The sequence below is a fragment of the Manacus vitellinus genome, unplaced genomic scaffold (genome assembly GCF_001715985.3).
Source record: "Manacus vitellinus isolate BGI_N305 unplaced genomic scaffold, ASM171598v3 scaffold_7_pilon, whole genome shotgun sequence".
Lineage (NCBI taxonomy): Eukaryota > Metazoa > Chordata > Aves > Passeriformes > Pipridae > Manacus > Manacus vitellinus.
The window spans coordinates 3,826,147-3,843,194 of record NW_021940813.1 but is presented as its reverse complement, the minus strand read 5'-3'; the positions used below and the strand labels follow the sequence as shown (position 1 = coordinate 3,843,194).

At 35.3% G+C, this 17,048-nt stretch overlaps 1 protein-coding gene across 11 annotated transcripts in view; it reads right to left on the bottom strand.

The window, feature by feature from the left end:
• The window catches only part of CASK (calcium/calmodulin dependent serine protein kinase), a 148,257-nt gene that overhangs the window by 8,763 nt on the left and 122,446 nt on the right, over positions 1-17,048 (bottom strand). For 3 of the 11 annotated variants that reach the window (XM_018084098.2, XM_018084100.2, XM_018084097.2), the window contains 7 exons: positions 13,749-13,817; positions 12,315-12,350; positions 9,324-9,520; positions 8,135-8,250; positions 3,113-3,193; positions 2,941-3,021; positions 470-672 (listed from right to left, as the gene is read on the bottom strand). In XM_018084098.2, the coding sequence (XP_017939587.1) occupies positions 470-672; positions 2,941-3,021; positions 3,113-3,193; positions 8,135-8,250; positions 9,324-9,520; positions 12,315-12,350; positions 13,749-13,817 (783 nt within the window). The remainder of the gene's footprint in view (positions 1-469; positions 673-2,940; positions 3,022-3,112; positions 3,194-8,134; positions 8,251-9,323; positions 9,521-12,314; positions 12,351-13,748; positions 13,818-17,048) is intronic. The other 8 variants (XM_018084103.2, XM_018084092.3, XM_018084099.2 and 5 more) reach the window with 7 other exon arrangements.

The window sequence follows — 17,048 nt, the reverse complement described above, 5'->3', positions numbered from 1 at the left end:
ATCTGGTTGTTGTCCAAACAGGATTAACGACCTGTTTATCAGTGATTAACCACAAATGTTTCTGTCTGTACTCAATAGTGATATGCAGTTCAGAGTCAGCCAGGAGCAAGATTACCTTTTCATAAAGCATCAGAGAGAAATTTTTAAAAACATTACTCCTGGTAGGCAATGACAATGACTTGTTTTGATATGTTTCACTGGACATGAGGCCAATATAGTAAAAAGTTACATGGTAAGTAAATTTTCAAGCTATAGTGATTGCTAAACTATGAATTTGTTTCTGCTGTATGTTCTTCCAACCAGGTGATTACCAGAATTCCACTTCCCAGATCGATACCTTGGTGGCTCAAGAGCTTTTGTTCCACATTACTTATCTAGTGTGCAATCAATAAAAATAAATATATCTCAATATGATTAGGTTGAAGGATTTGTGATGAGTGCCATTTTTACATGTTTTCTAATTAGTTACCTGAGGTTCTACATCAAGTATTGCAATTAGTCCCTGCTCATGGATCTTTCGTATTGTTTCCAGTTTTGTCCCATACATTGCATCCTCATGGCTGCCATATTCCAAATACTCATTGTTTGATATATCCTGCATCATTTGGTCATGTGATACAAAGTAGTAATTTTTGCCATTTTCTTCATCTTTCTTTGGAGGTCGGGTTGTATCTGAAAACACAAAATATTTTAGTACACAAGCAATATTAGGTTTTTATATGGCTTTCTTTTTTTTTTTTTTGGTTTATCAATACTTATTCACTGAATGATGACCTGTCAAATCGCATATGAAGCATGAGGTTGAGGTAGTCAAAATGATAGGCACCAGGAATAGCAGGAGTCTGAGGGATATGTATTGGGAAAAAGCAGGAGAGGAAGGGATGTAGAAAAGGTAAAAAATCAAAAGGCAACAGAAGAGCAGAAGGTCATAAATAACCTTTCCCTGGTCAAGACTGTAAGACTCTGTAAAACACCACATCTCTTCACAATCTACTGCCTTTTCTTCCAACAACCCTACCATAATTTCAAACAAGGTATCCAAAAACTGAACTCATCTTCTACTTTTAGTTATACCTATTATTGTTCTGAGGATTAATTAGCAATGTTCTGAAGATTAATCAGGATATTTCAAAGATGAAAAGTTCTATAGAAATATTATAGATCACAGTTATTTTAAGAAATTCATGAACAATGGATTATACAAACCATATAATATCACTATACTACTCACTGATGTTCTAGGTCTACTAAACTTCAGATCCTCATAATTCTCTCAAATCCTCTTCTTTTCTAAAAACATTTCTTTACTTTCCTTTTTTTTTAACTCGAGTTCTTATGAGGTTTTCTTCTTATGAGTGTGAAAGCATAAGTCTGAAAAGTAGGCAAGGACCTGACTACTTATGGGTCAAGAGAGATGAAAGCTACTTAGTAATATCATACTTTTTGAATATATTACTTCTACTGACCTATGGGGTAAGAGAAGTATGGCCTACTAATCTTTTTAATTAACTACCATTGTATATGACATGACCTTTTCTATCAGGTTTTCAGTTTGTAGATAATTTCTTCACAAAGCATTCCCCAAAACTCCCCACCCAACTTAAGGCCCATCTCAAAAACTACCTAATCTACCTAATCTATGGTTTTGTAAAAGAATGCAGAAAATGCATCTTTTTAGTCTTCTTATGTAACCAGTGAAACAATTTCAGTGTTTCCACAGAGAAAGAACCTAATGCAGGCAACCTAAAGCATGATCACCATGGTATAGATGAGTCCATTTTCACAGTATTTGAAGATAAAATAACTAGTTCAGCTCCTCCCTCTCCACGCCAGTACAGTTAGTACCTGAGAGAGACTGGGTGAAAAGCATACTGTAAACATTTATTAGGCTCTGATTTAGTTCTTTGCAACAGAGATCATATTTCCTGGGTTCCTTACTACCTTCCCCCCATATAATTTTGTCTGTACTGAATAAGGTAAGTACAATGCACACCACATACTCCTGGTACCACACATCTAATTGAGGATTTTAGTGTCTAGACAATAAACAGTAGTGTGACAAACAGTTCAGTGTCACATTGCTGCTGGGGGGATCTAACAGCTCATGCTTTCCAAAGGGCCAGGTCTTTCTGTTTTCCTTCTGATAGATCTGCTCTTTATCTGACTCAGGAGATCAGCACCCAACTAACCCTTTCCCCATTCCAAACAGGTTTAGAGATAAGCTCTTAAAAGAATAATTTTAGCAACGACAAAGTCCTTATAGGTACAAAACCACCACTTCTGAGCCATGAATGGTGTTTCTGAAGTCAGTCTAAAATAGAGTGGACAGTCAGGGACTGGATACTCTTGTTTCAGTATCCTTAGCTTGAGGAAAAAGGGTGCATCTCCAAGAGACCATGTAATAGGATATGCAATTCCTGCCATGGTATTGATAGACTGTCATGAAGGGAAAAACACCTCTGTGCTCTTTGTAACAACCCACTTGTAAGCAGTGAAGTTAATTGTGTTTTCCTTATTGCCATCTCTGGAAATTTGAGGTTGTTTTAGTAGTACCAGCCCCCAAGACTAAGCTGTGAGAAGTAATTAAAACATTCAGATAAGGTACACATTAAAGGTTTCCTCTAAATCCAGTTTATGTGTCTTCTCATGGGAATCATACACAGCTAGAAATGAGAAATGTTTTATCCTTCGTTCTGAATTAAGGAACATTTGGGTAGAGAGAAGCAAGAAGTTTTGTGAGTAACAAGAAACATTCTATGTAAAATTGGTGCTACTTTCCACCCCTCCCTTTGGTAAAGCAAAAGAAGTACACCCAGTCCTAGCACAGTTCCCACCTTCAAGACTCATCTCAGCAGAACTGAACACATGTAGTAGAGCAACAGGGGTGTTGTCAAGGATGACAACAAACAATTTTGCAGTACATTGAACATTGCTACTCACGAGGAATGGGGTAAGCAAATCTGTCCGGATGTTTTGTGATGAGTGTGTTTTTTATGTGTCTTCTTCCGACACCGTGTGCACCTGAAGCATGACACAAACACAATTTAGAAATTTTCCACCAGAAGGGCTTCAGAACTATGTTGTTATGTTCAGAAAAATAACCAAAAATTACCTAGTAAGACTAGTGTTTTCCTTTTGAATGCTGGCAGCTTTACTACTTCTTCATATGTGACGAGATCTAATTGATCAAACACTAAAACACAAAAGAAAGCCCCCAAGGGATAAGAAAAAAGGCATATTAAGAGTGACAATTAATTCTGCTACAAATTACGATTTTAGCAAGTTTTAGATTCATAATACAAAGTAATATAGAAAATAAAACCATTCATTACGCATTTGAACAAGAGTGTTCTTTTAAAGAACTGTTAAGAGCAGTAAGAAAGCTACTGAAATGCTCAAAGTTTGCATGTCCTTTCATGCAGTATTCAGCAGACCACAAAAATTAGCTCAAACAGCATGCCATTCACGTTTGCATTCCTAAGAAATGGCAATACTAAAGAAAAATCTGTAGACAGTGACCAACATGAATACAGTATGAGAACATCTATTTACACTGAAGATAGGGATACTTTCATAATAATGTTTTAACAAGATCTATGAGAAATGCATAGAGAAGAGTGCTAATACTTTGTGGTATTTATTCTTTCAAACCACCACCCTTTAATTGTAATTAGAGTTCTCTTTAAACACACGTGCTAGTTAAGTTGACATGCTTTTAAAACTTGTGACAGAATGAAGAATTCTAATGGAAAGTGATGGCATTACATAAAAGAACCTCCACCATATTTAGGGAAAAATTGTAAAAGTATTATTTCAGATATAATTTCAACTGCAGTTGAAATTGGATGAATTCCATCATGCCTATCAATCTGTTGTCAATTGCCAAGGAATATAATGATTAACAAATCAAGTTTTGTTCATTAAAAACAACTTATTCCTCCTGTGCCCAGTAACACATCATCTCTGGTAACTCTTGCAGAATTCTAATGAAAAAGAAGCCAGGAGGCAGTTAATTATATTTGTAAAGATTACAGCAATCAGCAATTGTGAGCAGAATAATGAACAAGAGTTTTCAGTTCTGTATTTTTGCACACTATGAAAAGAAGGGAGGAGAAACTGCACCTTAACTATGGGACCTTTGAGTGTTTCCAAATCTTAAGTGGTGAATTCACCTCAACTATATCCCACCCATCTTTTGGGATGAGTCTGGATATATCCCTCTCCCCCATCCAAAACCCCTTAGGGAAGTAGGCAGCGGCAGGAGCTTTAGTTTGTTCCAGAAGTCCCCAGCCACCAAGATTCAGCATGAAGAGCATGGAGCCTACCAGAAAGCACAAGCTCTTTGTACTAAAGTCCCAATTAAAGCAGGAAAGGATTTAACTTAATGTATTTCTTTTTTACAGGTCACATTTTTCAATTTGAGAGAAAAAGTACAAATACTTCAATTTGGTCAAACAACAAATTAATCAATTGACACACTCAACTGCTTAAGACCTTGAAAAGATACAGATATGAAAACTTCCTAGTCCATTTGAAGCATTTTGAATTTCATCCTAAAGAACAATCTCTTTCAACCTTTCCCCAAATCCTACAAACAAGAATTTAGTCATATTTTTCTTCCATTCCACAACCATGGAATTCTACTGTCCTTTTTGCAACTTTACAGTATTTAAACTACTTAACAATTAATTTCATACTAGAAAAAGCCAAAGATCTACAACATGCTAAACAGTTTTACCATTCTAACCATCTAGGCCTGAGAGTATAATTTTCCATCAAAAAATAACAGCAATAAAAAAATCTATCCTTTATTTTCTTCTTGAACAAAACCATGTTATGTTAGATACAAACAACAGGTACAAACAACAGAAATGACACATATTAATGCCTTTATCACAAACTAGCAGCATGGAGAAGATGTGTCTCAGTCTACATGGACTTAACTAATGATTGTAGGGTTTTCAAATGCAAAAGAAGAATGATAATTTTTTAAAAAATACACAAGATATGAGGAATACAGGGCACATTTAAAGACTGAACTTCAATGCTTCAGTGTTACTAGCTAATAAAGAAAAGGAGTTCTTGAAAGGAAACAGTAAGAAGCAAATAAAGAGGCATTGTCACTTGACAGGTTACTTACATGCACAGAGGCCATTGGGAGTAAGACAGCATGAAAAATGTACAGGGGTCATTGAGATATGGCTTGTAATATATTAGTAAAATAAAAAGTATATGCACAAAATAAACTTTACCATGCAATAGTCTAAACACAAGGCAAATAAATCACATTAAGAAATGATAAACATATTTTATAAAAGCTTGGCAATTTTCTAGATTATGCATAATAGGAAGCATAGCTCTAGTATGTTCTAAAGACCGTTCTTTTCTGAAGTCCTGCATCAACATTTCAGTAAAATAAATTAAAAATATATCTAGATACACTGCAGTGTATCTCTAGAGCATTTATAAAAATATCAGCAAATCTAATATTGAAAAAATACTTCATTTTTTCCTGTGGGCTTTTGTTCAAAATGGTCTTTACAGTGATAAAACATATGATCATGAAATTGCCTAACACTCTAAAATGAAGCATGGGGGAAGGAAAAACAAGATTACATTTTTCTTGTAAAGAAGAAAGCATTTGCTTCTAATTCTAAAAAGTAACGGAAATTGTCTCCTCTTTATTTCATAAACTATGATTTGCAGAACAATCTCATGTCTAGTTCCAGTAATATCCCAATATCCCACACAAGCTCTCAAATCATTAGCTGGCCACACAAATCTTAATTGACTATGAAGTATTTTACTAAGTCCTTTCTCAGCATCCCAGTTCAGTTTGAACCCCTAAGACAAAAATAACACGGAAGTACAAATAGATTACAGACTGCTGATCAATTTATTGAATTTTATACTAAGATACAAGAGAAGTAAATTCCACTTTCTTGTAAGAGCAATATTTTGACATTGATTATACTTATTTTGGATCCAACAGAGGAAAAGATTTGTTATTTTTTCTGAGACAAACGCACTGAAAGCTTGCAAAGGTCGGTGCTGGTTTATTTCTGACTAACAATACCAGCCATGATAGAGTAATTCAGAAAAGGCAAGTTCAGTACCAACTTAGTTAAACTGAAAACTCATGAGAGCATTTCAGTGAACCTCTTTTTATCCTACATTTGGTGTCATTCCCTGGAATATGACTGGCATCGCCTCAAGGTCACTAAGATCAATAAATGTTTCTAAGAGAAATCTTGACTCTAATCTGTGCTTTCATTACCTTTGTGACTTCTTAGGGGGAAGGGGAAGTGCTATTCTGAAAAGAACAGGTTCTTTAGGGTCATTATGATAATTTTTAATGTTCATGTTTCTAATTTTTGGCAAAGACTCTGCTCTGATGTAAGGTGACTAACAGCACTGCTGGTGTCAAGCGCTAAGGCAGGCAAACTGTGTGACTCAGTGCTGTCAACCTGCTCCAAAATGTCCCCCTACATCAAGACAGGAAAGTCTAGACTACCTTGCTTTCAGGAATTTATTTGATGCAAAGTCTTTGAACTAGTTTTGCTCTTAAAGCATTGCCTGCTCCTTCTCCTTCCCTGGCCATCCTCTTCCTTTTGCTTATTCCTTTGTAGCAGGCTGTGCTTACTCACAGTGACATCATTAAAAGAAATAAAATCCATGTGTTTTGTTGGGCTGTTCTTCAATTAATCCAGCTTACAGCATGGCCTGCACAGTTACACTGCCACAACTGAAGGGAGGAGCAAGGCTCGGGGAATGTATGTGGGAGCAATTGATAATACTTTGAAACCAGTATTAGGTTTATTTAGGTCATAACCCCCAGTTTATTCCCAACAGTTGTTGTTAAGATCATAATTAGTAAATAATACATAATACATAATTATGTAAATTAATAATTAGCAAACTAATCACTGCAGTGAAGTGGAAACATTACAACAACCAGAATGTTAAACCAGCAAAGAGAAGGAAACAAGTTTAAGCTTTCAATCTCTGCTTGCTTTCAGGCTAATGAGTAATTTTATATTAACTGTGAACATCTTAAATACAGCGGTGAATTAAGGAGTATAAATGACAATTACTGTTATTTGACTTTTTTAGAATTCATTTTCAAATGACTTTTAAGGAACCATAAATTTTGCAGTAGTGATACCTAAATGAGCTCTGATACTGCATGTAGACTGTGCAAGTAAAGAGAAATGTGGAAATATGGATTTATATTGTTTAACTAGTGTCCTCAAGAATGCAACTGAAAAAAAAATCCCAGAAATTAATGCAATATATATAAAATACTTCCATTTCACTGCTTGGACAGGTATATCTTTTGATTCCAATAAAAATCTCTGCATGTCTCCCAAGAGACCATAAAACCAAAAATATCACAAAATGTGATAGCAATGCAAAAGCAATAGAAAATAGTTGAAAAGCAGTTGCAGCACACTGAGTATTTTACACTAAAAGAAGAAAACTAAATTCTGCTCATGAATGAAGGAGTCTTCCTTTACTACTAAAACTAAAGAATTTTGCTTGACAAGGGTCTCATACTCCATGCTTTACCTTCAAAATTTTCTAAAGCAATTAATTATTTTTTTCAGCAGTCTGAACAAAAAACCAAAAGTCAGTATATTCAGGCAGAAATCACAGCAAGGAGGATAAACTTCAACAGCTTGTTCTATTTGGTAACTGTAAATAATACACTGACTATGCAAAGGCTCTTATTGCACTTCCAGTTGTAATGCTTCAAGAAAAATACCCTTTAGTGATGTTTTCATGTATATAATCTGTAACTATAAATGCACATTAACAAGGATGCTACTGAGAAGTCTTCTGTAGAGCATAGTACATTATATAGATTGCAAAAATCATATCCTGTTGGTTTTTAGCTCCTTTAAACATAACCCCTCAAACAATGTAAGCCTATATTAGGATATATTATGATGCATTGATTTTGTGGCAGCTTGCCTCTCACTGATTAAGCTCTATTAAGCAAAGAACAAGCAGAGTAATGTTGGCATAATCAGAATTTTACTTATACTTTCCTAAGTAAGGCTTATATTAATGTCAAGGTTTAAATCGAAAAACATGTAATCTGTTAAAGCTACCTGCATTTTTTTTTTCATACCTGCATTGTGCTTTGCCAAATATTTGTCTTTGTACTGCTTTTTTTTCTTTCCAAACCAAGTACAGCTGGCCTGTTGCTCCTGTTTGGTCTTCTCCATGGCAATACAAGCAACTCGCCTGGCATATGGAGGACAAAAAAGGATTTGTTGTAATCAAGGATTTTTAAAAAGCTGTACAGAATGGTTAGAAAAATTAGACTTTTTTTATGCAACAAGAGCACAGTAAAACTTTCAAAAACGTTTTTCATGATGACTTAAAAGAACATATTGGAATGGGCTATCCAGGGAGGTGGTGGAGTCACTGCCCCTGGAGGTATTTAAGAAGAGACTGGATGTGGCACTTAGTGCCATGGTCTAGTTGACAAGGTGGTGTTAGACCAAAGGTTGGACTTCATCTCAGAGGTCTTTTCCAACCTAGCTAGTTCTGTGATTCTGTGATATATAGCTTTGCTAGTCCAGGTGGCACAGGTGCTGTTAACCCTTCACAGCACCCCAATTCTTTTATGCAGCAAATTCTGTATGAAATATTTCGGGCTAGATTATTCATATTGATAAACTTTATTGAGTTATGGACACAACTTTCATGGTCCAAGACTTGCTTGCCAGAATTTGTGCTGATGCTTTTAACAGTTTTACTGAACAGCTTCTCCAAGAGGTTGTTTAAAGGCTCTGCACTGTTTTTGTGGCACTCAGTGCCATTGCTGTTCACTGAATATGCCATTTGGGGATCTTTGCACTGTGATTTCGTTCTGATTTTTGACTTTCACAGGAAAAATGAAGAGGAAAGAAAATCCCCAAACTCCCTCAATGACCCTTCTGCTTGACATCCTGCTAAAACCTTATTCCTGCAGCACTTGCATATAAGGAGTACTAATGAAAACACTGTTTAGAAGCTGAAAGAGAAGTTCATTTGACCCCCTTATGTAAACAATGTTCTATTGTATACCAGAAAGTATAATGTTTTCTAACACAGGTGTTTATTTTTCTAATGTAACCACACCTATGATATTGCATGTAACTCTACTGCTATGCTTATACAAAAAAATCAATACCACACAAACAGAGGCAACAGACTTTTTTTAAAAAAAGAAAAAATAATTCAAAAACTAGCCACACAAAAATGAAAAGCATGAAAGACAGAAATAAAATCAAAGCTAAATTCATTTTTTTAATAGAAAATTTAAGTCATACCATTCTTGAAGTTCAGGAGAAGGAATAAGACCTGCAGTACCATTTTTGGAGTTCTCAAGTTTACCCTGCCACCAGTTATGATCGTCTTTGCTAATGATTTGGATAATATCACCAACTCGGAATCTGATGCCAGCTTCTTTGCAAGGAATGAGGTCATCCTTTGCTGGATCATATTCAAATTGTGCTCTTACATATATCTATGAAAAAAAGAGTTTATAAAAGACACTGCAATATTATTACTGGCACAGTATTAAGAGTAACAGGTGATAATCTGATCAGTGAATGCAGCTACACATACTGGTTGCAACAAGCAAAGGAAGAAACAGAATGGCAAAAGCATAAGTGGTAGTTGGAAATGAAACAGAACAGCCCCCCCAGCAAACCATGGAGACATCTGATGTTATTTTGAAAGCTCATGGCCTCTAAGTACTGTAAAACCTGAACAGCAAAAAGGTAATGAACTGATAGAGTCCCTCAAATCAATATCAACTATCACAAAGCAGTACAGACTATAAGCCAGCACTTTACAACTTGTACAACTGTACTTTCCAACCGAAGTCCCACTGTATGTTTTAGAAATTTGTATGACAGGACATTTTATTGGACAGTATAAAGGACCTAGGCCACGTTAGTCATCTTTAGTATTTAGGCTAAAAATTTTTAAGATTTAAGACATAAAGAAATATATTTAAAAAATATTAAATAGGAATTTAATATTGCACTTATAGTTATTAGGGAGGAATCTGAGAATTCTCTGCATGGGTTTTTCAGTAGAAGTCTACTCCTTTATAAATGAACTCGATGATTTGAGCAAGTTATTCTCTAAGGAACATTAACAGAAAGAATTCAGATTCTGACTTCATAATTTAAAATAATATACCAATCCTTTCTTTGTGTGTTAGTGAGGTCTCAACCCTAGAAAATAAAAATGAAAGTGATCTCCAGTTTTGGTTGCTAATTACAGCCTTGATGCAGTCAAAGTATCTTAAAATCGAAATTAAATGTCATGCCCTAAGCGGGTAATTTCCACAGTATATGAACCTCAAACATCACCCTACAGAATTTCAGGCAGCTTTGTATACACATACTGCTGATTTTCTTACTAAAACCTGAATAGATTTAAAAACCTCCAACAATTACAATGTTGCAAAGTAATACTCTTGGTATAAACTCTAACAATTACTTTTCAACTTTGCTCAAATTGAGCTCCAAAAATAGCTGCTCCAAATGCAGCTTTAGAACTATTCATGGCACTTTAAAAAGTCCTACAGTAATACAATCTGCAACCCAGCATATGAATAAATTAACTTAAAATGGCTAATCACGTCTATCTTGTATCTGATGTATTTTTATTGGTTTACAGTGAGAGCATCAGATGATAATACCGCTATAGAACTCGACTTTTAATATTCTAAATCTGACCCTTGTTCTGCTGTGCATTGAGTGTGTAAGTTTAGACAAATGACTCAATTTCTTTTAATTACCTGAAAAACAGGATATTTTGAAACCAATCACGTTTATTCAGCAATCTGTTTTCCATGAAGCAATCAATATTGAGCCAATCCTTTATTTTGCCTCAACCTTATCTAATATAGGGTCTAGAATCATCAGCAGTACTTTTAGCATCTTGAAGCTTCCTTGCTTTTCAGTCCCTGCTCCAGTTTGAGCCCTTATCCACCACACAGTGGCAGCTCATGGAACATTACAGACTTCCTTGCAGATAAAAATCGACCTGCTATCCAAGCCCTTAGTGTCCTCAAGGATGACAAACTGCCAGAAAAATATGTTGGTTCAATGGGAAAAGACTCTTAAAAGAATCAGGAATTATAAATGGTGTGAGTACGAGAAAAACCACTGCTTTGATATTGCCTTGAACAAAGTCTTTTCTCCTGGGAAAAATACCCCATGAGAAGCAAACGAAAACCTCACCCTAACTCCATGTCTTTGATGGAGCCCTTCCAGGTCTATATTCAGACAGCTGGAAATTTCAGAAGACAACAGAAAGTTGAAAGAATCACATAGCTGTAAACTCTAAAAATGGGAAATGAAGTAAGAGCAATCCATTCTTGTAACAGATATTCCAGCCATCTCAGCCAGACAGCAGCATGAAAAGATTTTCAAAGATAAGAGATAACATCGTTAATTGACTTTTTGAATGGAATTGCAAGAGCTATTATCAAAATTCTTGGTAGAGAAAGAGGCTGAGTACACAGAAATTCAGAGGTAGATTCTGGTAAGACTATACATAACTGGAGCAGTTACTGAAGATGAATCACAAATCACTTGACAGTATGTGTTCATTTGGAGGCTGCGGTAAGAAAAAAAAAAAATCTTAAAATTGTGAAGGGAATGATAGGGAATCCTCTGCAGAGCCCCTAAGGGCTTTCTTGGAATTCTCTGGAGGGGGAAGATCTTTGGTCTGTGATGCACCACCATCAGGTCAAGGTAGCAAAGTTGAGGGAGGTCACTGAATCTGGGTCTTAGGACTAAAAATTTAAGAAGCTATTCTTCAGACTTATCAAACCTTAACAGAAACTGTCCTTAATGTTTTTCTTTGAAGAGCTTGGATAATATTAATAATTACAGACCAACTCAAGCTTTAGCATCTTTGTCAGTACAATGTTTTAGAGTATTAGACACTTGTCCCCATTTCAGTTAAAATACAAATTTGAGCTTTCCTCCAAGATAAAAACCTGCACAGGTCACTGCACAACAGTAAGTCTATTAATGCACTCTGAACTAAAACAACATTCCCAGTTAAACTTAAAATGAATTTGTAACTTTCACACACAAGGACACACGAAAAAAAATGCTATTTTGAATTAGCCATGAACAAATGAGTTAAAAAGAAAAATGAAAAAAATGGAACACATTTTCCAAGCTTAAATGTTTTAGTTCAGCACATACAGAATATGAGTGGGGAAATGATAAGCAGGGATGTTTACTAGCAACTAAGTTTACAAAAATTCCTATGGAGGATTATCTATTCACCTGTCGTCCTTTTGGTTGTGTTGTCGATGGCAAGTCCTGCAGAATAAAGTCAACCCAGGAGAAGAAATTTTCATTTTACTTTTTAAGGGTACACAACACCATTTGTTAGTGATTTATACTACATAACAGTAAAATGGTAAGTTAGACAAAAGTATAAAGCATTGCCCCATGTTTAGGAATATTTTTTTTCTTTAAGAAATCAAACCCAGGCTGTTTAGCAGCAAGCTGAAGAAAGCAGGTAAAAAGTTTAAGCAGATAAAGAATGTGCTTTTTAATAAATAATTCAGCATCTTCAACACAAAAGCACCACCAAGTGAAAGAGGCTCTTTATGTGAATGCCTTTTCCACTTAATACTTATTAAGTCTTGCTTTTAAAAGAGAAAGAGGCCATTACAAATATTAAAAACCTTATTATTAAAAATGTATAATGTGATTAATTGTGCTGAGAATTAAGATTATAACTACTAATCATTTTACAAATTTAATTTAATTCATAAAAATTTCTTAAATTTTTCATCCACACAATTATTTTTCATTCTACTAATTAGCAAGCACTTTACCTTGTGGCAAATAATTTCTAAGTTGTAGGGGTTTTTTTAGTAGTTAAAGGAGTAGTTACTTAGTTTTGGGTTTTTTTGGTTTGTTTGTTTTTAGCTAGTCCTGTGAACTCGTGATACTGACAGCACTCACTGAAGGAACTTGTGTGTAGTTACTACATTGGTCCAAACAATGACAAATGGTAAACAACACGAATTTTAACATTGATATACTTTAGAAAAAAAACCCCAGGAGGTCGACAGCACCTTTCTACCTGAATACGAACAAAACAGAAGTACTTTGTGTTAAAGATGTGATGGTAATAGCTTGGTTTGTAGTGCAGTTTAAAGCCACTTCCTTTTGCTTTCCATATCCAGGCAAGGCTCATGTTTCACACAGTATGTGCACGTACCACGACAGCAGAGAGCACACCAATTCCTTAACTCAGATAGCGGAAACCAGTACACGTTCCAGAGGGCTCTCAAAACACAAAACTTAAAAACAAAAAAAAAGGAATCTAAAGTGTCTCGGGATACCAACTGCACAGTCATGTTTTCTTCAAACACTGCTTCCCAAGATCAGGGTGGAAATAAAAACTTCCACTTTAAACCTCTGCTTAGTTTTGAGGAAGCTGCTGACAGTGATTTAAGGATGACTGAAGTGTCACAGTACAGTTATTGACATTTAATTCACTGTATGGCTTTTAATGAGAAGAATATGTTGGAAAAAAACCCTTGGGAAAAAAAAAAAAAGAAAATGGGGAGTTACATATGTAATAACCTCAGTTCTACCATCAGGACAAAATTTTCCACTGACCACACGATAAGTATAACAGTAATGGCAGATGAGCACCAACAAAACTTTCACAGTTTCTCTGTGTGGAACTGGAAATCTTACCGAAACAGAATTGTTAGTGCTGCTATGACCATTAGCTGGGGACTGTCTGGATGTAGAGGGGGAATCTCTCTGAAATAAGACACAAGGTTCATTAACAACACAACACTATCACAGGAACACAGAAATATTTCAAAGAACAGTTACATCCACAGCCTTATAACCATTTTCTTAGCTGCTTCATTTGTGAAAGTTTCCACCCTACAAACTCTGTAAATCTGAAAAGACTTCCCATAATTTAAAGATTCAGGTTTGACATTTTGATGTATCTGAGGTAATAACTATTTTCATGTTGCCTTAGCAATCAAACAGCTTTTTAATTAGTGACATCTGGGACTTTTGAGATCTCACAGTGCTCCTAGCCCTTAGACATACACCAGTCTTTGTTAAAGATAAGTATCTAAAAGTTATATGCTGAATAATACTGGGAACAGAATGAGGCAAATATTCCATTTTAAAGATGTTTCCAACTATTTTTTCATCTGTGAGGTGGTTGTCAGTGTTGATCAGTCTCTGCTAAGCAAAACGCATTTCTCTGCAGTGCCCCAAAGACACTAAAATAACACCTGGGAAGGAAGCTGGATCCTCTCTTTTCCCTTTTCATCCACTTTACATCACACTGATGATTTTTTCCTTCAACATTCTTATGGGCTTAGAAGCACTAAACTTTGCCAAAATACAACACTTTAAAAAGCCACTTCTCTTGACTCAGACTACCAGTGTGTTCCTACACTTCAGTGAGGGGACAGCAGACACAGGGTGCATACTGGGAAATTCTACAGGAAGGATAACAGGAATTTCTGACTGTGTTTTTCAAAGGAAAGGAAACTTGTAGAGCAATTTTTTTCACATGCCATTTTGACTGTATAGTACTTAATCCCACAAGGTTAGAGCTATCTCTTCCAGAAATAAAATAATTCACTCATACATTGTGAAAAAAATAAAAATCCATTTTACCCTCAGAGGAATTTTAGAATATAATATTCCATGTCAAAGGTCGGTTTAGGAATGTCTGGTCATTCTGCATAACATCAGGGATAGCACACAAAAAGGGCTAAAACAGTTTTCAAAGCAAACAAAGTTAGCCCTGGCACATTTTCTCAATACAAGTGCCCTTGGTGAACAAATTAAAAAACAGACCTGGAGCTAAACTGTTCATGCAACATTAATCAGGGAAAGTTCCTCTACCAATATTCTCAAACTTATACTAATTATGTGATAGCACTCATAGCTATTTTAAAGCATCAAGGAAAGTTAAAATGACAGGCAATACTTTATCCCTCTTGCTGCCTGTACATGTGATGTGCAACAAACTCATGCAGAACTTCTGCACCTTTCTGTGGACTCCTTAGATAAGATTTAACAGAAAGTTCCATATGTATCTGTGTAGATCCTTGCTTTGATTTGAACACAGCTGAGGACAGACCTGACAATTACATGGCTGTAAAATCATTGTGGTTCAAAGTATGTGGGTCTGTACACTTCTGCTACAGGCACAAGAACAAAATTTGCCTCCCATAACTATTTGCAACTGGGAGAAATCGGTCCTCATTCTACTTAAAATATCACTCCAGCATGACAAGTTTAAAATATTCAAAAGAGAGTAAACAAGCTATTCATTACTGAAAAAAATATATAAAAAAGGAAAAGCCTAAAGGAACCATTATTCCCTTTTTTGAGTGTATGGGATTATCAGCATCACCTTTATAACAGAGTAGCTAGGAGATACTTTTTTCCAAAAAAGCAGTGACTTTCTTGCTTTATAAAGAGATTTTCTGCTTACTCTGCAATTTAGTTTCTTCTATTTTCTCACTTTAAAAAAGAGGTGAAAAATTAATTTAAGCTTTTTTTTTTAAAAATATGGTTTGTTACGGCTTGCTGTCAGTGGTGGTTTAGCAAGGAAGCAAGGGAAAGCTTTGGAAAGTTATGCAAACACCCAAGTCATTTAAGGAAAAACAAATTTAGAGAATGCCACTATTTCTGGACTGTCTTGAAGGTTTCTCCCTTTGAAGGAAATTTTCTTGGTCTGAGAATGTTTTGATTTGTATTCCTTCAACAATTCTCAACAGAAGACAGCATATTATTCAAAGCAAATGTTCACCATAACATACTGAGAAAAATACACATTTTCAGTGCTACTGATTTCATTAGTCAGAAATTAATCTATCCAAGAAATATATGTACAGTTTTTACATAATTAGGCTGTTCTGCCACAATTCAAAGGCATTTAGATTCTTAATCTCCTAGGGATCAGGAAATTAAGATTTTCTTTCAAAGACTATCAGACTCAAAGGTAAGGAGAAAAACTGTATTATGCACAGCCTAAGGAGATAAATCAATGAGTAAAGAGATCCTTGTAAAATGCTTTGAACTGGCCTGGAAAACTTCAGCTTTGGTTGTGAAGTTGTTTCTTCACTAAATCAGTAAAAGCCCTAGTTTTCCTGGGGATAGGAGCAGGAAAACACTGGGAGGATCCAGTGATTCTGAGTAGTGTGGAAAGGTTATCATCATGTTTCAGTAAACTTGACTATCTAGACTTGTACTTGTCTGGCCCCAAGCCAAGGAACAGACAGAAGTCTTTGGGGTTCTCACTATTCATTGAAGCACCACAGCTGGAGCCTTAGAGGAAGCAACCACAATTATTTCCAAATGATGGCAAAACCAGTTTCCTGTTGATTCCTTGTTCTTGGGTGTTGATTATGAATGATAAATCAATGCATTTGAGATGCAAACCTATAGCAGAGGTCAATTATGTCTACTAGATATGGCCTGATCAAATTAGATGCTGACAGGAACAGCTGGATCAATGACATTGTGGCCAGATCTACAACAAAACCCCCCAAAATAAAAAACACACAAAAACCAGAGAGACTTTCCAAAAAATCTGAAAACACTTTTACATTTCAGTCCTGGCTCAAGAAATGTTTCTGGTAGTATTGTTAATAAAAATATAAAAAAAAGGTTTAAGACTATAAAAATTTGAGTACTACTGGAAACCATGTAAGACTAAAAAAAAAAAAAAATCCATGGTGATTACCACCAGACTTTTAAAATCTCATATATGTAAAAGCTTTTCTTCTTAATGAAACAACTTAAGTGTTTCACAGAGACAAGCTGAAACATAAAGAATGTTTATAAGGAAATTTTTTGAAAAAAAAAAAAAAAAAAAAAAGTACTTCCCTTACCATTCTCACAAATCTGACACTATAAAAAGTTTCTTGGGGTATCTGGTCAGTAGAAAGTAAGAGTGCAAGTGTAGCTAGAGCAAAATGCTTACTCAGTGGGATAAAACTGAAACATATA